The 23705-nt window shown below is 41.9% G+C and overlaps 1 protein-coding gene across 2 annotated transcripts in view; it reads left to right on the top strand.

Annotated features, from left to right (window-relative positions):
• The first annotated feature begins 3128 nt into the window (after window positions 1–3128).
• Window positions 3129–23705, top strand: part of TP63 (tumor protein p63) — a 61480-nt gene continuing 40903 nt past the window's right edge. For both annotated transcript variants that reach the window (XM_075571034.1, XM_075571035.1), the window contains exons 1-2: window positions 3129–3325; window positions 17490–17744. In XM_075571034.1, the coding sequence (XP_075427149.1) occupies window positions 3284–3325; window positions 17490–17744 (297 nt within the window). In that variant the 5' untranslated portion in view covers window positions 3129–3283. The remainder of the gene's footprint in view (window positions 3326–17489; window positions 17745–23705) is intronic.

Genomic DNA, 23705 nt, shown 5'->3' on the forward strand with positions numbered 1-23705 from the left:
GGGACCACACCACTACTCAAAGAACCACTTTCTTTTGAAAGGAAAACGTATTTAAAAATGGCAAACTCCTTTCTAAGCTGAAATACAGCTGCGCCCCCAGTTAAAATGTTCTTGTTCATGCACACGATCACTTTTTAAGGCGCCTCGGCCACTGCTTGTGGTGACATTGTACACATTGGTTTACACACTCTAAGGCCGCGCTTATAGTTCTGGCGACGCGACGTCGCCCGAAAACAAATGCATTGTCGCGCCGCGTGCGCTTATAGTAAGCGTGAAGGGGCAACGCGATTTTTTGCAGATGGGAATATTTGATTTTTCAGGGGCTGTCGCCTCATGTGACAGCTCCTGAACCAATCAATGGCCTGGTCGCCCGCGACGCCGCCGCAAAGCAAAATACAACTTTTGCTAGCGGCGACGGGTGACGTCACGCGTCGCGGTCGCGGGCACTCTACGCGCGGCCTAAAGAGTTACACTTCACAATCTAAAAGCTGATCTGCACATTCTGTCATTTCTGTTCGTCTCACTGCCGCAGGCGTGTGCAGTACGCTTCTTCTGGTTGATTACCACGCTCTGGAAGTCCCCGGTATCCACTGGTGACCTGTGCATTTTCCACTGGTTGGACATGCAGTTTCATTTTTCACTACAAATAAATCCAGTGGCTTTTGTGGCTGATCTCTTGGTGACTTGGAGATGAACAAGCTTTGGTCTTTTCTTTACACCTTTGTTTTGTTTTGAGGACAAAAATGGAAAAATCACTAGGATGTCGGAACTCATGGGGCGTAATGTTTAAGGTGTTTTTATTTGCCGCAGCCTCATTCTTTGTAGCTGTTTGGGAAACGCTCACTTTGGCTGGATTCACATTCACCAGCAAGTCCGTGTCGTAGCTGTACGCTGTACGCTGTACCTAGCCTTTGCAATGCAGGACTTTGTGCAGAGAACAAGGCAAAAGTGCTTTATAATCAAGTTATTTTCTATGCTTTGTGAGTTTGTTTAAAAGTATTAAAGGTGCAACATTACATGGGGTTCTTACACCAACGTGCAGACAGAGAGAACAGAATCCTGTCACAAGCAGCAAACAGTGGGATAAATAACACCTCTAGGTACGTAATATGTAAGGGAAGAAAGTCTGACGTTTCCCTAGCAAAACTGAACATCGTGCCGTTACAGAACATAAAGGTTTCCTCTGACAACCCAAATATCAGACAACTTCCCCTTTATTTCTAATGACTTTTGAGGTATGAATTTGCTGTTACTTCAGCCCCATTGCTTCTGGCTCAGTGTAACATTTTGCAAAACATAATGTATGAAGGTGGCTAATTTCCGCAGTAATGCAAATGGTCCTGATTTAACCCGTTCACTTCCAGAATTCCAGGAAGCATTGTCACATTGGCTGGAAGCCATAGTTACTTTTAATGGCAGGTGATGCTGATTCGGTCACCATTGCACGGATCGCGATTTAATGGCCCCTGGGCATTGTGAGCTATGCACTGCAGGACCGCTATAATATCTTTTATTCTCACATCCTTTATTTCCAGTTTTTATGCCGATTTACAGCATCAGTGTGAAATAAGACAGTCGTTTTTAATGTCGGAGGATTTTTGATTTAAATAATTTCTACTTGAAGCTTTTGCAAATATCTTTGTAGCTCTGATCACGACAACTGTCTCAAGTTTTGCATTCGCTCCAACCAAGCCCCTAACAAAAGCTGTGTGTTGTATGTCCAATGATATCCATCAATGAACTTTTGATGTTACTTTATCAGAGCGATAACAAGAATGACAAAATGCCTGGATCCACTTTACGTCAGCCAGCAATATACTGGAGATGTGGGCTATTAATGGAATTGCAATGGTGTCAAACTGGCCACTATCGCACTGAAACTGCTATTAAAGTCAGTGGGAGTATCTGTGCACTAGTGGCCTGATCAGCACTATCGCAATTGATGAATAAGATGCTTTGAAATTTATTTAAAGTGAAGCCAGTTGCCTTGCTGATAATAAAAAGCCTTGTATGCCATTTTCAGTTATTCTGGACGAATTTATGATTTTCCACAGACCTGTGCAAACTTCGACTGCCCCGAATAAACCAGGAAGTTTGGCAGCTTTAGCTATGAAACAAATTGTGAATGATAAAACAAATAAGCTTTTAAGTTATTGATAATATTGATGAAGGTTAATTCCTATGACTTTATTTGTACGTTACTATGCATAATCAGAGCAGTGCTTTGTACTTGTGCTTTCTGTGAGTATATAGTGTTTATGGTGTACAGCATACATATATATACATATATTTTCGGAGGGATATAGAGCATTGTGTGCTGTGAGCTGCATCGTGGTATTCCTTCTTGTTACGTGTATGTTTGTACTGACACACATTTGGAGTTTGGACACCCTGTGAACGATTGATATGCCATGTCGGATTTGGGCAAAGTGAGGAGTCTACCCTGCTTTTAAAAACAGATTACACCTGACCGTAAAAACGATGCATATGTCCATCTTAACGACACCATTGGCTTGTACCTTTATTTTAGTTGTTACTCTACAAGGGGACCTGCAAATCTGAATACTATGAGAAAGCATTGAGCGCAATGTCGCTCAGTCACACACTGTGTGTCCATACTATGCTGGGAAGAGCATGAATTCATTGCGTTTGGCATATTCCTGCATCGTATCCAACATTTGCCTTGCTTGTGCTACCAGCATCATTGTATCTCCCACTAGATCAGGGTGGTAGGCATCCAATGCGGATGATTCTGTGGTACTGATATGCCATGATTGCTGCTCATATTGTTTTATAGCTCTTCTGAAGAAGCTAAACCTAGCACTTTGCATGTGATTCTGTGTTTGATGGGCTTAGGCTGCCCTTAGGGGTCAGTGAGGGCCTTGCCTGTATCCTTCCTAGGAGCTGAGGTTGCCCACTACTGCATTAGGTGAATAAACCCCTGAGCCCTTTTTGTCTGCCTCTTTGTAAAGAGTGGTGAGGAATTTTAACTACCTAATGAGATGGGAGAGGCTTCTCTCAGTTTAACACCAGGGACCCAGGTGGAACGTTTGACAGATTGGACAGGTAAGGAAGACACTCCTCCCCTTCATGCCTAAACCCAGGTGTATATATAAACAGAGCTTTAAATAAATGATGTGACAGAGAGAGAAGTAGAGAAACTTCATGATTTCTGTTGTCTTTTTAGCACGAGTCGTATCTCTTTGGGTTCATACAGGGGGGGTTTCAGAGAATCCTGCAGCCAGAAAAGAGGACAGCATCTCTGATTCACCTCACTGCAAACATGCTGTACCTGGAAAATAATGCACAGTCTCAGTATAGTGAGGTAAGGAATCGCAACATTTTAACGCAATCATTATATTTTAACAATTAATAATGGAAATATGAAATTTGAACACAATAATATATACTTTTTAAATAGTGCAATAAGAGAAGGATGAAACATTAATAAAGTGTAATGTGGTTATGAACATTTTAACACAATAATTATATTTTTATACAACTATTGACTTTTACTGTCCAAGCAAAGTTATACATACGCAAGTAAAACAAAATTGATGGGGTGTTTTTTCTACGAGCTGAACTTTCAAATATTTCTAGCTTTGGGATGTTATATAAAAGTTGAGTAGAAAATGTTGTTCATAAATAGTTTGTTATTTTTTTCCGATATTTTCCGATTTTTCGGTGAGCTATACATTATGATAACCAAGTATTTATACATACGAACATTCATATAATTGTATATAAATATGTTATTTATATATAATACATTAACATTAATACAGCTAGTTCTGTATGAATTTGGCAACTTAATTTCTGAATTATGATAGGCAGCGTTCTTTGTATGCGAGTCAAATCACATATGTATACAGAGACATATGTGTAAGAGTGAACTAATCTTTACATGTACCAACAAGTATAAATGTGTATTTATAGATAGACACATACAAACACAACTTCTTAATAGCTTCAATGGAAAAGGGTGATTTAAGTCTTTTATCATGCATTGAGGAAGTTACTTGTGACTTACACGAATATTGGTTGACATCCCAGAGAGTGACAGAAAAGGCAGCTGTGTTGACACTCATTAGAATGGCAAAGATGTCACCATCCCAGATGAAGCAGTTTGCAGCCAAATGCTTACTGTAGCAGACAGATGATCAGCCATTAGAAAGCCTTTGCTGGGGTTGGGGTCAGATGTTTAAGTAGATATTTTTACAAGAGAATACAATTGTTGTCATCTGAGTTTATTTTTCTAAGCTTTGTCTGGCAAATGTTTTTATTTATTTTTTGGAGTAAATAACATTTTCTTCCAAGATTATAAAAAAAAAAAAGGATCTTTTATTTGACTAATAGTAGTTTGACTTGGGCACTTTCTAGACTTTCATGTAAAAATCATTGGTGTTGACAATATCGTTGTTTTATAAGCAGATGGACATAGAAATGCCTTTGACTTCAATGCGGTGGTAACCAGACTCTGGATAAGTGATGCGGGGAGTGATGAGGTGTGAAGCAACGTTTCACAATCTTTACCATGCTCTTTATTGGAGGGATGATCGAAGGCAAAGGCTCTTCCGATTCTAGCTCATGTCAGAATATTATATGCTTTGCTTCCAATGAATTTCACACTTCTACTTGGGATGTCTCCATAATCCTTGTTGCATTTAAAATGTACCAAAGTGAAAAAAAGAAAATGTGCTAATAGCGTTAATGCAATAGTGAATAATTCGTGTAATTTAGACACTAAAGGTGAATACCAACAAATCTTATATCTATAAGATAGGCTGCCAGGAAACAACGACCAATCAAATCAAACACAGCGCAGAAAACAAAAGATAACCCTGCGCCTTAAGTGAGTCCAAACACAGGCTGGACATTTTATATGGCCAGATTCATTTATCTGTGTGTGGACTCACTTTAGGTGCCGGGTTATCTTTTGTTTCCACATTTAAAAGTACGTTATCGTCCTCTTCTTCCAAAAAGACAGTCACATTTATAGTGGATTATAAAGGTTGTGTGTATGGAGCAGACATTGAGGTGTATGTATCAAGAGATGTATGTTTCTTACAGTGCGTGTAAGAACCGTTTGTTACATTTCATGCAGAATTTGAGGCATGTGCCCCTTCAGATATGACAGGTTTTTTTGTGCAAATAAAAGGGGATAAAAATGACGCATGGAGATGCAGAATGTGATACATCTCATTATAATACAGGCACCGTGTAACTCCTCCTACTGAGACTCCTCAGATCGCGCCGTCTACCCCGGGTGGCAAAGTTGGAGCAAATTGTTTTTGATACATAGATGCAGAATAAAAAATGCCACAGTTTTGCACCCAAATTGCCTTGATACATACAGTAGACCCCATTATGTGAAAAGCTATTGTGTTAAATGGGAGAAGCTTATCATTATTATTGATGCATTTGATTAGATTGGTGCTATTTCTGATTTGGGGTTGTCCTTGATACATACCCAGCATTGACAATCCATGGCTGCACACACACAGACATTGATGTACTGTATTCCATTATTAGAAGTGTGAAATAACTCCTGCCTAAACCCCTCCGCTTCTAAAACTACTGCAAATGGAGCAAAACATACAAAAAAGTTACGCCACAAACCGTGCGGGAGTTTGGTACAATGGTGTTTTGTATAGATTATAAGATTATAAATACTGGGAAGGAAATCGTCTAGACACAAAGGAAAGTACACTAATCATGAGATCTAGTGGCTTGGTTGTTATTTTTCATCCAATTAAATTGTATCATTTCTCCGTATAGCAAATGAAAGCTGATTGTGCAATTTCAGTGGCTGATACGAGCCTTGCCATTTTGTTCTCTGGAAATTGCTGCCCTTTTGATACCCTGGGTGTAGTTAGAGTTTTCTGTGTTTCTGCCATGTTAAGTACTGTATAAAGTCTGTGGTTTGCACAAACATGTCAAGAATAACTAGAAAGAACAACAGTGTATTTTCTTTTAAATGAAGTATCACAAAATACATTGTGAGAGACTCTCCCCAATATATCTCCGTCCCCACTGAGCACTCCAGAAATATGGTACAGTAGATTTCATTAAGCATCGGACCCTTTATTGTGCAACATCTTTGCACGCAGTTTAATTCTGCACGCACAAGTTGTACTATACACAGAATCACCCAGGACACAGTATCACAATAAACAGTAGTGAGTAACCCTTTAGAAGGGTTTCTTGTTTATTGTAAGCAGACGGGGAGAGTGTGATTTGAACGCTCTTACTGCCATGCTGACCTCTTCCTGGCCACATGTGGAGATGGGGACTGCAGCAGTTTAGTAAATGCATCGCCTGTGTTTGTCGAGGGAAACATCCTTTTTGTTAGAAACCATGTGCGCAGTGGTGAAGAACCTCAACATTGTCATGTTTAAAAAGTTGATCTTCTTGAAATGAGTAAGCTTACGGAAAGGTCCCATTTTCGCACCGCGATGGCCAGCATTCCTGCCTTCTCTATAAATCGATAATCACACATCACTTTATTTTTTTGTGGCAGTTAGTAAATAGTTAGTCTGGATCATGTTTATACATCGATGCTTTGTCATTGTTATATATTATTCGATTGTTTGCATTACTATGCCTTGTGGTGCTAATATTTCATTAAAAATGGTTTCAACCACACATTATATATATTAACAGTGGTGTATTTATATATAGAACTGTAAAACTGCGCATTTGGTGGCTTTGCCAAAGAGATAATATGACTTCCAAAGTCACAAGGAACTTGCACCTGGTATTTAAACTTGTTCTGACAATCCAAAGACCAGTAACTCTTCACCTGGGTGAAGTCCTCTTACTTGGACACTTTTGGCAAATGATACTGACCAGACACATGTCCTATTATTTGCAGGGAAACTATTAGTAGGAAATCGGTAAACTCTGATGTTTTGGTTGTTTAATAAACCTCTGTGGAAGTATTAAATACATGCATTGGAGTTTTACAAATTGATGGGACGGTACCATTTTGACCCATCGGATCAATCTTAATTGTCCTTTTTTTATTCTCAAATACTCTTATGGCTATCTGAAGTCTTTTACATTATTGTTATATTTTTGCTCCAGCCTCTTACAGAACACGTAGAGCATTACTGATTAATACCCTGCCACCCCAGTTGGTTCCAGATCCAGAAAAGGGTGTTAAGCTTTAGCACGACGGTACTCCCATTCATATGAACGGGGGTATACTAAGGTGTGCTAAAGCTTTGCACCGGTTTGTGGATCTGGGCCATACCATCAAATGTGTTGAAGGCTAGTCTAATAGTCTTCATGTAACATTGTTTCTTCTTAGTTTAAATAACACACATTTAAGGCAATATTTGTGAGGGGGGGAAGAGTTAATGGATCAATTGTAATAGAGGAAGCTAAGGATAAGAAGGGGATTAAGGTAGTAATAGCTGGGTGGGGGGAGAAGGGATTTGGGATTGGATACTCGGGTTTCACCTCCCCACCTCCCCCTTGTTTCAGTCTCAGAGCTGCTAGTGCATATGATAAAATTGCAATGAGAACAGGTAATCCAAACATACCACGATGCATTCTACCACCGCCACAGTGTGGCTGCTAATGTTTTTTATTCTAGTCTTCAAAAGAGACACCCAACAGCTCCACACTGGCCCACGCTTATTGGGGGCCGTCTGAAACCCCGCGTGTGAAAAATCAGATTCTCTCTTTGTTTTTATATGAAAGGAAAAAATAACGCTTTGGTGAAGATGGGTGCGCATTAACATCTGAGAGTTTGTGTAATGAACAACAATAGGGGTGAGGTATCCGTCTCCCAGCTTCAAAACCAGGCGAAAACTGGAGCCAACAAAATTGTCCATCAAAAGAAATGCTGCCACATGAGTTACGGTGGATCTTTTCTTTTCTTTGATAAATTTGATGCAGAATTTATTGCCCCATTTTTGTCCCAGTTTTGCAGCCGTCAGTCCTTGATACGTAAACCTCATAGTTTTTGCTGTTTGTTTTCTTTTTGTATATTTATTAAATCCTCTTGCTGCTGGGCTGGTGTAAAGCGTGTGTGTTGTGTTTTTTTATGCAGTTGTGTAGTGTGAACTACTGTAGGAAAGCCGGGTCTCAATCCTATGTATGAAAAACATCTTACCACTGCCAACTAATCTCATCATCTGTCCAAAAAGGAACATGATACAACATATAGTGTTGCTTAATAGTTCTATAAAGCTGTGACACCCTCACTACTTCAAATTAAAGCACAGAGCCCTTGAGTTCCAGGAATTGTGGGAATGCCCACTGAGCAAGTAACAAAACCTTCCACCGTACACTACAGATACATGATGCATAATTAGGACAATGCTTATTAAAGGAGAAAGCTACAATGTCATATGTTATAATGCTCAGCCAAGACTAACATATGTGCACAGTACTGTATGGAGTGACCATGGTGAGAGGCTGGAGTGGGCATGAAAGGCTTTCAAAAGTACACTACAACAACACAAAAAGAGGCAATATTATTTATACAAGACTTATGTTAACCAGATTAATCAGTCCTCAAGTGATCTGACAAATAGTGAGAGCCTTAATCCACCAACCCCTTCCCCCCCCCCCAACATTTCACCCAGAAAAACTAATTTCACCCAGAAAAACTATAATGCTAGTATCCTGCCCCCTGAGCAGTTCCTGCACCCCCCTCCCCGCCAAATAAAAGTTTGTGTTAAAAATCATAGATTTCTTAAGCTCTAACAGTGTCTGAGGTTACCACTGCACTGGGCTCTAAGGAGACATCCCCGGACACTTCATATTTCCACTTCTTATACCTCTTCAACAATGCATCATATTGTGAATAGGAAAAGGCCAAATATGTCCTCCTCTATCCCCCCCTCCCTCCCATGTGTCTGCATTGGGCCAGGGAGTTGTATATTCATACCCTTGTGTTTCCTTCTGAGCCAAGTCAATATCAGATCTTGTCCCAATTAAGCCTAAGTGTAACCTGAAATCTGCTTGTGAAAAGACATCACAGAATACAGTTGGGATTCACTGTAAGATACTAATGTGCAAGTAAAACTCCCAATACAACAGTTGATTTATTTTCCTTATGCAGAGATTTACCAAGTAAATCTGTATTCTGCACAGACCTGCAGCGGTTCATTTTGTGCTTCTATACTTTAGACACGTTACTTGTCACATCCTGCCATTTGTTTTACCTCCACCACTACGTTCGGCGGCTAAAGTCTGTGTATAAAGTGTGATAGAGAAAATCCAGCTGGAGATTGTGGATGTAGGTGGGTGTCTCCGGGTGATTATGGATGTTGGTGGGTGTCTGGGTGATTATGGATGCAGGTGGGTGTCTGGGTGATTATGGATTTAGGTGGGTGTCTCTGGGTTATTATGGATGTTGGTTGGTGTCTCTGGTGATTATGGATGTAGGTGGGTGTCTGGGTGATTATGGATTTAGGTTGGTGTCTCTGGGTGATTATGGATGTAAGTGGGTGTCTCTGGGTGATTATGGATGTAGGTGGGTGTCTGGGTGATTATGGATTTAGGTTGGTGTCTCTGGGTGATTATGGATGTTGGTTGGTGTCTCTGGGTGATTATGGATGTAGGTGGATGTCTTCGGGAGATTATGGATTTAGGTTGGTGTCTCTGGGTGATTATGGATGTAGGTGGGTGCTTGGGTGATTATGGATTTAGGTGGGTGTCTGGGTGATTATAGATGTAGGTGGGTGCCTAGGTGATTATGGATTTAGGTGGGTGTCTCTGGGTGATTATGGATGTAGGTGGGTGTCTCTGGGTGATTATGGATGTAAGTGGGTGTCTCTGGGTGATTATGGATGTATGTGGGTGTCTGGGTGATTATGGATGTAGGTGGGTGTCTTTGTGCGATTATGGATGTAGATGGGTGTCTAGGTGATTATGGATGTAGGTGGGTGTCTTTGTGCGATTATGGATGTAGATGGGTGTCTCTAGGTGATTATGGATGTAGGTGGATGTCTCCGGGAGATTATGGATTTAGGTTGGTGTCTCTGGGTGATTATGGATGTAGGTGGGTGCCTGGGTGATTATGGAAGTAGGTGGGTGTCTGGGTGATTATGGATGTAGGTTGGTGTCTCTGGGTGATTATGGATGTAGGTTGGTGTCCCTGGGTGATTATGGATGTAGGTGGGTGTCTCTGGGTGATTATGGATGTAGGTGGGTGTCTAGGTGATTGTGGATGTAGGTTGGTGTCCCTGGGTGATTATGGATGTTGGTGGGTGTCTCTGGGTGATTATGGATGTAGGTGGGTGTCTGGGTGATTATGGATGTAGGTTGGTGTGTCTGGGTGATTATGGAAGTAGGTGGGTGTCTGGGTGATTATGGACGTAGGTGGGTGTCTGGGTGATTATGGATGTAGGTTGGTGTCTCTGGGTGATTATGGATGTAGGTTGGTGTCTCTGGGTGATTATGGATGTAGGTTGGTGTCTCTGGGTGATTATGGATGTAGGTTGGTGTCTCTGGGTGATTATGGATGTAGGTTGGTGTCTCTGGGTGATTATGGATGTAGGTTGGTGTCTCTGGGTGATTATGGATGTATGTTGGTGTCTCTGGGTGATTAGAGCTGTTTCCTTTTTTATTATTTCAGCTGTGAAACCAACTTGCAGGTGGGAAATGTCCGGAAACCTTTCATCTCCATTCATCTCTTTCCTATAAGTTTGTTTGTTCTCTGTGATGTTTCAGTGCAATGCTGTAACAGTCCTAGTTATGGGTACAGTGTAATCCATGAAGTTATTCCTGCACAGTAACTGGGAAATACCAGGTCATCTATGTCTTATTTATTGATGAGAAGCCCACACAATCCCTGCAAACTCGGAACCCAACACCCACCACATCGTATATATGTGTGTCAACAGGAGGGGCGTTGGGTGTGACCAAGTGTACTGTATACAACAAAAGAACAAAGGGCGCTATATCCAAATGACAAAGTATATACAGGTAGTTACATACTTATCTGTTTGTCTTCTCCTAAGTAAAGGTCATTTCGTTAAACTCTTTGGCCAAATAGTTATAAGCCGGCAGCCACGCCAACGCGTGACCCCTCTGCAGGCCCTAGCACTGCGAACATTATTTATTGACAGAGAGGCCCAGAATATTCACACTTTCTTTTTTTTAAACTTTTCCTTTTCCAAAATGTTTTTGAAGAACACCTAAAATCTTAACACTAATAAGAAGTGATATATATAGTGCTATTTGTGGTACTCATTCTGTAATTCTAAGTGGTCAGCGCTCAGGTCTAAATGTTGCCCATTTTTACAGTCCATGCCAAAAATATGTTTACATAAATATTTATCCACAATCTGCTGGTTTATCCCAAGGTAAAGAATAGGATTAGTATGAGAAAGGGAAAGGAAGGACAATGTGAACATTTTTGAGGGGTTATTTAAATGGCAGCACCTTTAATGATAACTCCAGATTGGTCCAATCCCAACATGGACTGCTAGAGGGTTTGCAAATGTTACAATGCCCCTGTGGTGAGCGAATTCCAAAGTGTTTCTGATTTGACCATTAAAGCCGCAGTCCAAGCTTTATTTTTATTTTTTTACATCCCCCCCCTTTTAATATGCGCATCAATATAATCCCCACAAGGATGAGTAATTAGCTAAATTACCCATCAATCTGTACTCTTGTGATCGATTGGCGAAGATTCGGCTTGGGGATTCACTAAATGTCACTAGTTACAATTGGTTTCACTGCTAGAGAGGGGGCAGGGCTCAAAAAGGGGTGTGCCAGAGCCTGTTTCAGAAGAGGAAGGGGATGTGACTTTGTAAATGGTTGCTATAGAAGCAAAAAATGCTTGTTACGTTAAAATACATAAAAAATGTCATTCTGAGTTGTTTTTAAGAACAAATGATACAGGTATTTTCTCATAGTACAGAAAGGGATTTATTTAAGAAAAACACACACGTCGGCTATTGCTTGGTCTGCAGCTTTAATATAATAACAGTGACACTATATTTTATTATGCTGATATGTTGCTGTCATATTTCCCAGGGGTTGTTGAGGCTAAAACTTTCAGTTGTGCCCTACAGGGACATTTCGTTACAATGGAATGTGCAAGAGAGAGTCTAGTCCATGCCCTTTAAATTACAACCCTTAGGGCAATGCACAGGGCAACACATACATTCACAAAGGAAAACAACTAGCCCTGACTGTAAAGTGATCTATGCTGGGAATGTTTGGGGGCAGACATGTCTGCTTTATATAAGGGGGGTCATTGTAAGATCACTGCACAGTGGACATGCAAAGAGCTTCTCTCGGTTCAAGATGAGGCCCACACCACCGACCTGTATAGTGACCTTTAAACCTCATCCAGCACTAAAGGGGTTAAATGGCATTTGGAGAGCTCTTTCCTTTTTGAAATGATCCTCTGACAAACAAGTGACATTTTACCAGGTTTCTTTTCATTCCGATAATTTGGCAACAGCTTTGAATTAGTGGTTTCACTAATTAGTATTTTTCTGTTACCTGTTTGTGTTACAAGTTTGAAATGTTTTCTCGCCATAATTTAAACTAGACCAGGCTTGGGAAATGACTAATCTTTGAAATAAATAAGTCAGTGATTATAAAACTAATCTGATGATCGAACACATAAACCAGTTCTTTTATTGCTCCAGTCGTTCTAATGTGAGTTTTTTTTATGTATGCTGCTATATACAGTATAAGATTAACTGTCTCATAGACATTTGTTAATTGATTGTGCTTCAGAATTAGCAGACTTCCTTGCTCCTGCTGATTAAAAAAACATATATCAATATAGAACTTTCCATAGGATTCAGTGGCAGCAAATAGGCAGAATATCACTGAATATTCCACTATAATGCTGCAATAATCTTTGTTGCATATGGTTCGTCCAGCAGGTTAAGGGTTAGTTAGACCCAGGCAGCATGTTTATTCTGTCATTAGATCTTTGCTCTTGAATTTGCTCAGGTTTTGCTCTGGTTCTGACTTTGTTTTCCACTTCCTGCCTCCCACATTTCTGTCTGCCCTGTTGACATTTCTTTTGTTCACCAAGCAATGCGAGAGCGTCTGATGCTGGCCTCCTCTCGCTGGGCATCCGTCTTGTCTGGTACAGTGGAGTTCCAGCTTTCAGCCGACCTGTTACAAACGTTATGTAATTTAATATCCCAGAATTTGTTTCAGGAATCCTCCACATTTCCCAGCTCAGGAATGTCTGCAATTTTTGTGTGTAGCGTCGCATTGCTTTGATGCCATGAAACAAGACTACAATCTTTTTAATCACTTTAATTCCCTCAATACTTCTCACCGGGTACCTGTTCACTCTTTGTCTTTCAATAAACATTTCACCTGCACATTTACACTACACCCTTTCCTCTGCGCCACTGCACTTATTGCATTACTCCAGTCTTCCTCCATCCATGTAGGGTTGTTGCATGTTGTAATGGATGCCACTATACCTGTAAACACGGTGGAATTGGATATTCTGAATTATACTGGGAAGTGATGTGTTATCACTGTAGTCAATGGCACAAACTATATAATGGTGTTCTTCTATTAAACCGTTTTCCTGTTAAATTATCATCTATTTGTGCAGTAAAAGCCTTGAAACAATTTGAAATAACTTATTCCTGAAGTGGCGCTGCACTTCTATATTAGGCGTGGTAGTGTCTGGTGCACTCTCAGGTGCACTGGGAGAATATACTGGGAGAATAATTAGCCCTGGTCTCCAATATTACCTTTAGACTTCTTTCTGGGGATTTTTTATGGATAAAAAGCATTTTGTAATAAAAAAAAATAAAACGTGTTCACCTCAGCTCTTACAGAACTGAAAGGGTTAATCTAGCTGAGATAACGATCCCTGTGGGGCAAAGCAGGAAATACTGAACCCCTTGACCTCAGTGACCTCTGTATTCTGCAGCGGTGTGCGGGCAGGTTTTGTTCCACACCGCAATACAAAGATTTTGAAATGCCTGAATCATCACTCGTTAAAGGGGGGATGCTGATTCACACTTCCCGTTAAGCAATGCAAATTCCTCGTCATCCCGAGGTAGGCAACGTATCGAGCCACAAGACTGGGTGTATTGTCCATAAAAAAACACCTAAAGAAAAGCCTATCGCCCAATTATCAAGGTGCTTTGTATTAATGATCGCTGTAACCTCAATTCCAGTGGTTGTATGGGACCAGATGGGGGATGTCACAGTATGTAAGTGATTGTATAGGACGAGTTGGGGGATGTCACAATATGTGAGTGGTTGTATGGGACCAGATGGGGGATGTCACATTATGTCAGTGCTTGTATGGGACCAGATGGAGGATGTCACAGTATGTGAGTGATTGTATGGGACCAGTTGGGGGATGTCACAGTATGTGAGTGATTGTATGGGACCAGTTGGGGGATGTCACAGTATGTGAGTGATTGTATGGGACCAGTTGGGGGATGTCACAGTATGTGAGTGATTGTATGGGACCAGTTGGGGGATGTCACAGTATGTGATTGATTGTATGGGACCAGTTGGGGGATGTCACAGTATGTAAGTGTTTTGTATGGGACCAGTTGGGGGATGTCACTTGGTGCTGGATCAGTTCTTTCCCCCTTTCAGTGCTATTTAAACCGCTAGACCTGAATAAACCCAATCAGCCTCAGAAACTGTATCTACATAGTGTATCAAACAGGGGAAATTACATTAAGTTGCTGCAGTTGCAAAAAGAAATCACAAACAATTGATGAGTAATATGTGGACAATCTGCCTCATACACTGCTCTCAATGTCCCGCGTGTTGTGTAATCCTGACCTGCAAGGATACCTCTCCCAGGTGGTATAAGACAAAAACTCAAATATTTACCCCTTTAGCTATTTATGTCTAATTTGAAATTGATGACATAAAAAATATTGTATGTCTGGAAACTGCTATGGGCAAATTATAGATGCTGAAATATGCATACATTTCATTTTCTCACCAATACAATTCACAGGCGCTGTAATAACTGCTAACGTCATATTTCATTTTCAGTACAAAAGAGAGTTGGCTGTACAATCGGAGCTGGGGCTGTCACTTCCATCTTGTTACGCATTGGTCTTGCTACTCTTGTGTCGGTAAAATACTGGTATTCGGGATTTGCTTTTGTGTTGACTGGTTTTCCATTTGGTGACTTATTGATAAGAAGTGGGTGATACTGTATGTGCTAATATGTAGCAGGCTTCCGTGAAATTGGCTGGGACAGCTGGGGTGAGGCCCAACACCCGCTCTTTGTAACCTTGCCACCAAGTCACCATACTGTACGTGTACATTGGGCACCAAACATACATTGTGACAAATGTTTTTTCAGTGCAGCATACTACATATTACACCCCCCTTGAATAATAATTTTCATATCATATATTAAGATCTTAGTAAAGAAAAGCAATACACACATAAATTGTGTGAAAAATATTTCTTCATGTGATTTCCATCGAATACAAACTGAAACTTGGAATTGCGACATGTTTACAGCGTTTTAGCATGAACATTGCAGGATGTAGAATTACAGGAACATTCATATACTTACTAATTATAATTCTTTTGTGCGTTTTTTTTTTTTTAATTTTCTGGGTAATATAGATCAGTAGTAATTTAATGATGAAATAAACTGTCTCCTATTGAGCCCTTAAATTGCTTGATTGCAGCTGGATTATGACCCATCTATATATTATAGAAAAAAAGTGGATTTTGATAATATTGTGTCTTAAAGAATTCATTCCCAGACTTCTGCTATTTGGGATCTGCAAACATATAAAATAGCGGGTGTGTTATAGCAGTTTGGACAGTTTAACAGCTACATTGTGTTTCTGTACATTTTTGTAATTTGACAATAAACTGCAAGTAAAAGAAGGGTCACCTGACTTTGGGGTACAATGCTGGTCTTGCAAGGTTGCCATAGTGTTTAGAAGATGCAGAAGTGAACAGCTGGTATTGTCATATTGGGAAACAGCAGTTGGAGCCCGAATGGAATGGACTGGACATGGGGTTTAACACTGAACGGAATATTATGTACAGGTTACTAAGAAGAGAATCTTTGTTTTGTAAGATTCTTGCAAAAATATCACTAAGAGAATTAAAGTAGATTTTCCGCATGTTTCTATTTCTTGTTATAAATGATGCCCGCCGAAATCACTGAAGAATGGACCTGGGGGGGAGACACCTTGGGTGGGGGGGTGGGGTGGGAGGGGGAGACACCTTGGGTGGGGGGTGGGTGGGGACCTGGGGGGGAGGGAGGCTTGCGATGAATTTTTGTGTTTGTCAAATTAAAGGACAATGGCTATTTCTGAATGAGGGACGTTTGGAAGTTCTCTAATGTCTACATTTTTGGTCAAGAAACCCGAATTACAAGAGTTCTGCAGTGTACTTGAAGTGAAAGGTGTACTGGGAAACATGTATATACTTTCTAACTAGAGATATAGCTTTTGCTTTTTTACTTTCCAGTTACACACGCATTAAATAGAAGTTAATCTCTGCTTTTGAATTCTACCATGTAGCTGGGAGTGTCCTAATGTGCACTTTAAAAGGTCTCATCTTCAAATCTGCCTTTCAGTAGATTCTTTTGAAAGTACCTTATTAATTATGGCTTACTTGTTTGTTTTTTAATATCTATGCTTTGTGAAAACAGTGCAGCTGTCAGACTGGTTCATATGCCTGTTAAATCGAATGCATATCACCCCAGGAGCACAAGCTTGGAGATAAATGTATTCATAGCTAAGGTTTAACCTGTTTATGGAGAGCGGCATAAAATGGGGTGACTTCTTGAAGGGGGTGATACGTTTGAGAATAGGGAGTAGTGAGAATGGCTTTGAAATGTCGATGTAAAAGTTAGGAGTAAATCGGGTGAATAAAAGATTTCATGATTTTACTCTTAAGATAATTTTCAAAATATATGTCTACAATACAGCAATGATTATGGTGCTGTGGTAAGAAATACAGTCCGTGAATCCATTCATGATGTCCTTCATATTTGTCAAAGGAGAGTAAAAGACCCACACACGAGAACCATAATAGTACAAAACTAGAGGGTTTGAATTAAGTAGACCATAAATATATTTCCCATAAGGTTGATGACCATGTATTGTGTAACATGTATTCAGTTTTAATGGCAGATACAACATGTGTTTTTCTTTTAAACCCATGCAGTATATACTGTATATAGTATATATACCCATGCAGTATATACTGTATATAGTATATATACTTATGCAGTATATACTGTATATAGTATATATACCCATGCAGTATATATTGTATATAGTATATAGACCCATGCAGTATATATTGTATATAGTATATATACCCATGCAATATATATTTTAAATAGTATATATACCCATGCAGTATATATTGTATATAGTATATATATATATATACCCATGCAGTATATATTGTATATAGTATATATACCCATGCAGTATAGTATATATATATACCCATGCAGTATATACCCATTGCTGTCTCCTCCAGCAAACCGTTGAACACTGTTTTCTGTTTCTGTACAGCCGCAGTATACAAACCTGGGGCTCCTGAATAGCATGGAACAGCAGATACAAAATGGCTCGTCTTCTACCAGCCCGTATACCAATGAGCATGCTCAGAACAGCGTCACCGCGCCATCACCTTACGCCCAGCCAAGTTCCACCTTCGATGCCCTCTCACCTTCTCCTGCCATCCCATCAAACACCGATTACCCCGGGCCTCACAGCTTCGATGTTTCATTTCAGCAGTCCAGCACCGCAAAGTCCGCAACATGGACGGTAAGAAAAACCCAACTTTCTCAGCCCTGGCAAAAATAGCCGGGATTATTAATACATCGGTACATTGCTACATTGTGAACATTGCTACATTGTAAGCAGTAATACATTGAGATATGGATACGTTGATACATCGATATATATATATATATATATATACATCGGCACATTCATTTAATATATTGAAGTTGATACATTGACATATTGATACATCGATGCATTGGTATAATAAAATCAAATAACTTTTGATCTAAGTGCACTAATTGTACATTAAATCCATTTGGGGTTGTGTTGGCTTCAGTTCATTTAAATATAATGAGATTATTTGAATTTAAATAACCGTTCTAAGAATAAAAACCTTTAACTATTCATTGCCAGTAAGTCATTGGTACTAAGAGGGCCTTCCATAATTATAGGGGACACATTCAAAAAGATACCGAGTGTTCCCTTACAGTTTCTCAGGGGTGCCTGCTCCTCTCATAGCATCTGTCGATTAGTAATTAGTATGTCAGTTTCTTTGTTCCTTTCACTGATAACTTACTTGCCTGACTGGAAAAATGCCTTTTGCTTCCGTGACATAATAAAGTTTAATTATTGCAAGTAACACCCTTCTCACAAGATCAGTCTTTAAGCACCACTTTTTATTACCTGATTTTAATAATCAAAATTGTATTTGTCCTGGCTGCTGTCATAAGTTTTCTATAATGTAATCTAATTGGGAGTTTTAAAGATGGCTACCTTAAAGTAGCATTATACTGTTGCGATTGCCATTGGTGTATTGGCCTTTGGTTTAGGGTTTCAGTGTTGGGTATTTAAATTGTTTTGAAAGGTAATGCTACACGGGTAACCTGAAAGCAATCTCGGAATGCAATCCATAATGTTCCATTATAAAAAGAGATATATGCTTTTTGTATATTTAGGAGTTTAAAGATGGCCGCTGCTGTCCTCTACATAATAAGAATGTCCCCTTCTCCGTCCTAAATTTCATATTTCATTACACTAACATCACCACAGACTTTAATAATCTCCAATGTAATCTTTATTATTTATTTTTCTTTATGCAAAAATGGCCTGTCAGAGAATGGAGAGACTCATTTGCATAATTGTTTTATTTAATGTCTAAATTAAAAAAAACTAGCAGACAATAAAAAAAAAAGAAAAGCTTTCTCAAGGGAAACAAAAGTCTTTGAAATGTTGAATGCGTAATTAGGAAATAGAGTGAAGATCTTCTGAGGAGTACACGGTGTGTCATTACCTCACTGCTGGGCCTGGAAATTAGAAGGAACCTATAATCAGCATGGAATTATTTATTGTACCTTGTGTATTGTGAGATAGTAACACTGCTCAGATTCCCATGTAACCATGAGCACATCGTCTCCTCCTCCCACCTCTTGAAACTTCTCAGTGTGCTACACCTGGGATTGTTCTACACTCATCGGCAAAAGAAACCTTCCATTGCACAGAGGTGGCTCCTACTTTTTATTCATCTTTTAAACATCTTATAATCATATGTCAGTGGTAGAACCTGTTTCCCATATGACAGGAGCGTAAACCAATGAATCATAATCTGCCATATTAAATGGGTAGGGAATGAAAGCTGCCTCGGCACACTGTGTTGACTCAGTGGCTTGGCTGTGGATGGCAGAGCCCAGTTGAGTTGTACAGTAGGCCATGGTAGCTTTTCAAAGGGATTGTGAATCATAGCACAAGAGTAAAACATCTTCTGGGATTTTCATAGTGTCTATTAGGCTTTAGTTGCATTTCACATGTAGGCTTGAATGTCCTACGTCAGTGTTTCTCAAACTTCTCCTCGGGGCCCTGAGACAGACCAGGCTTATCGACATCCACTCAACATCCTATTCATAGTCAAATTTAGGTGCATTCACCTGTCATTCACTTTTGTACGAGGGCACGGGTTATCCCTAAAACCTGATGTGGCTGGTGGTCCCTGGGGAGAGATTGAGAACCAGTGGCATAAGTGATACGGAGGAACACAAAGAATCCATTATTAAATGGTAGAAATCGCATGAAACAAGTAGTGGTCATTTGCTTAAGTGCAGGACAATATAATTCGGATAAGATTAGATATTAATTTCTACTCCATTCAAAAGGTTTATGGAACAAATATGTATGAGTTACCTGCTATAAAAATAAATGGAGAGAAATGACATTTCCAATGGAAATAGAAAGTTAGCATATTAAATGATTAATTGTAATGTCCACGATATTTTGACCAGCGCACACAGGCTGTACGACTTGCACTGTGAGTAAGAGCATTATATAATGCATTTCTATAATGATTCAGTTGTTAAGTTGAGACTATAAAGGAGGTATAGAAAAAGTCATAATTAGCGTCCATCCCACTACGCTCCGCAGGTACTATTTTTCACTGATATAATATCAATTCCATATAGCTACTCTCACGTTCCCTTCCAAACAAAAGCAGAAATGAGCGTTCCCATTCTCAAATAAATAAATAAAGGTGATGAAATTCAGGAAATTAAATTACATGTGAAAAAAAGAAAGGAGGCTCCCTTTGGCCAGAAGGACTTTTATTTTCCAGTTGATCAGGTATGAACAAGTTCATCAGGTACATTATCTGTAATCGGCTCTTCGTGCAATAAATTACATTCGTTCCCATTATTTAAATCCAATAGTCAAATAATACAAGCAAGTAGTGACTTTACGAAAGCAAAATCCTTTGAAACAAGGGCGCTAAGTTAATTGGAATTAAAATAAATAATAACTATCAGCTATCTTATTGTAGGTCAAATGTTGAATTCTGGTGAAATCTTTATGACCCCAAGGACATCCTCAAGGAGGGGGTGTACGGTGAAATAACTATGAGTATTATTACAGGTTAGTTGAAAATTCTGTAGCCCTGCACAATGGGGGTAAAGAAAGATGTTACATACCAGATAAGGACTAACCAGTGCAGACAAGAGGTAGTGAGAGCCCTGGTCGTGAGAGTTTAGGCCGCGGCCATGGGGGGGTGCGTGCGCACGCGACCGTGCGCGTGGCTTCACGCAACTTTAGCTGGAGCGATTTGTGCCCTCTAGGTGGACGTTTGATTCTAGAGCAGGGCTGTCAAACTTTCTGCTGTGTCGCCATGCATCCCGCGCCCGCGAGCTGACAAGGGGGCAAGCTGGGACAGAAATCCCATGCCTGGTAACTGCAGGGGCTTGGAGAGCACTGGAAGTTGATACTGGGCCTCCTCCCGCTGGTATGGGTCTCCTCCCCCGCTGGTATGGGTCTCCTCCTCCCGCTGGTATGGGTCTCCTCCCCCGCTGGTATGGGTCTCCTCCCGCTGGTATGGGTCTCCTCCTCCCCCGCTGGTATGGGTCTCCTCCCGCTGGTATGGGTCTCCTCCCCCCGCTGGTATGGGTCTCCTCCCCCGCTGGTATGGGTCTCCTCCCCCCGCTGGTATGGGTCTCCTCCCCCCGCTGGTATGGGTCTCCTCCCCCGCTGGTATGGGTCTCCTCCCGCTGGTATGGGTCTCCTCCTCCCGCTGGTATGGGTCTCCTCCCCCGCTGGTATGGGTCTCCTCCCGCTGGTATGGGTCTCCTCCTCCCCCGCTGGTATGGGTCTCCTCCCGCTGGTATGGTCTCCTCCTCCCACTGGTATGGGTCTCCTCCTCCCGCTGGTATGGGTCTCCTCCTCCCCCGCTGGTATGGGTCTCCTCCTCCCCTGCTGGTATGGGTCTCCTCCTCCCGCTGGTATGGGTCTCCTCCCCCGCTGGTATGGGTCTCCTCCTCCCGCTGGTATGGGTCTCCTCCCGCTGGTATGGGTCCTCCTCCCGCTGGTATGGGTCTCCTCCTCCCGCTGGTATGGGCCTCCTCCTCACGCTGGTATGGGTCTCCTCCTCCCGCTGGTATGGGTCTCCTCCTCCCCCGCTGGTATGGGTCTCCTCCTCCCGCTGGTATGGGTCTCCTCCCGCTGGTATGGGTCCTCCTCCCGCTTGTATGGGTCTCCTCCTCACGCTGGTATGGGTCTCCTCCTCCCGCTGGTATGGGTCTCCTCCTCCCGCTGGTATGGGTCTCCTCCTCCCCCGCTGGTATGGGTCTCCTCCTCCCGCTGGTATGGGTCTCCTCCCGCTGGTATGGGTCTCCTCCTCCTGCTGGTATGGGTCTCCTCCTCCCGCTGGTATGGGCCTCCTCCTCCCGCTGGTATGGGTCTCCTCCTCCCGCTGGTATGGGTCTCCTCCTCCCGCTGGTATGGGTCCTCTCCTCCCGCTGGTATGGGTCTCCTCCTCCCGCTGGTATGGGTCTCCTCCTCCCGCTGGTATGGGTCTCCTCCTCCCGCTGGTATGGGTCTCCTCCCGCTGGTATGGGTCTCCTCCTCCCGCTGGTATGGGTCTCCTCCTCCCGCTGGTATGGGTCTCCTCCTCCCGCTGGTATGGGTCTCCTCCTCCCGCTGGTATGGGTCTCCTCCTCCCGCTGGTATGGGTCTCCTCCTCCCCCGCTGGTGTGCAGGGTGACCTTCCGGGGGGGGGGGGGGAGTATTAGGAGGCGGTAGGGCCGTGCACCAGTGGAGGAGGAGGAGGTGGCCCAGCAGCAACTTTCAGTACTCGCCGGAGGCTCCCCCAAGAAAAGGGGTGGGGCTATTTTGGGGGAGGGGGGCAGGTATGGGGCTAAAGTGTGGGAGGGGGGCTGGTGTGCGGCTTTTGTGGGGGAGATGGTGCTATTGTGTGTGTGTTGTATTGTGGGGCAGGGGGAGTATGGTGTATGTTTGTGTGTGTGTATTGTTGGGCAGGGGGGTATTGTGTGTGTGTCAGAGTCAGAGAGGGGGAAAAGTGACTGAGGGGGAGAGAGAGAGAGAGAGAGAAAGAGAGAAGAGATTGGGGAGAGAGAGAGAGAAGGGATATGGGAAAGAGAGAGAGAGAGAGGGGGGATGGAAGAGAGAAGAGATACGAGAGAAGGAGAATGGATGGGGGGTTGGCGGGGGAGAAAGATTACAGCGATGTTTATGTATTTTTAATAAGGAAAACACAAGAAAAAAGTGTACGCGTGGGTTATAGTGACTGTTTATAAAAAAAAATCCTGGTGCGGCCCGAGTCTTGCAGTCGGACTTAAGAATGGACCCCCAAGCTATCTTGAGTTTGATGGGCCTGTTCTAGAAGATATGGGAAGCCAGTGTTGGGATTTGACTAGTGGAGCAGCAGAAATGGAGCAGTGAGTGAGGAGGACGGATCTGGCAGCAGCAAGTTAGATGGATTGGAGTTGGGAGAGGTGGACAAGGGAAATGCCAACTAGCAGAAGATTGCAGTAGTCAAGGCAGTTCCAAAGTGCGGAGAAACCGTTTCAGGCGAGGAGAATCCTGCTTGTGCAGCCAACACAACATAGACAAACAAATTCCTCAAAATGCAGGTCTCCTCTAGGACAGAGGTACAAAGTAGAGCTCTACTCAGACGTTCACAATGCAACAATGCAAATCTTCATTTATTGTAACAGCCAAGAACAGAGGAGCAACAACGTTTCAGGTACCACCAGATGAAAGGTCCATATGGGACCTGAAACATTGTTTCTCCTCTGTTCTTGGCTGTTCTAATAAGTAAAGAATTGCATTGTGAACTTGTGAGTCGGGCTCTACTTTGTACCTCTGTCCTATAGGAGACCTGCATTTTGAAGAATTTAGTAGTCAAGGCAGGACAGGATGAGTGAGAGAATTAGGATTTTAGTTGCATCATGAGTGAGAAAAGGGCATAACCAGGCAATATTTCAGAGGCGGAGATGGCAGGCCTTAGTGAGGGACTGAATGCGAGGAATCTGAGTGAAAGATGACCTCTAGACAGGGGCTTAGAGTGTTGATGAGATTGTGGTATTATTGACATTGAGGGAGAGTTTGAGTGTAAGGCTGGCAGGGAAAAGTGGGAAGGGTCTCCATTCTGTTTGGACATATCAAGCTTCAGGTATCTGTGGGACATCCAGGAGAGGATTTCAGAAAGACAGTTGATGACACGGGACA

This window comes from Ascaphus truei, chromosome 14, assembly GCF_040206685.1.
Source record: "Ascaphus truei isolate aAscTru1 chromosome 14, aAscTru1.hap1, whole genome shotgun sequence".
In the NCBI taxonomy this organism is placed as follows: domain Eukaryota; kingdom Metazoa; phylum Chordata; class Amphibia; order Anura; family Ascaphidae; genus Ascaphus; species Ascaphus truei.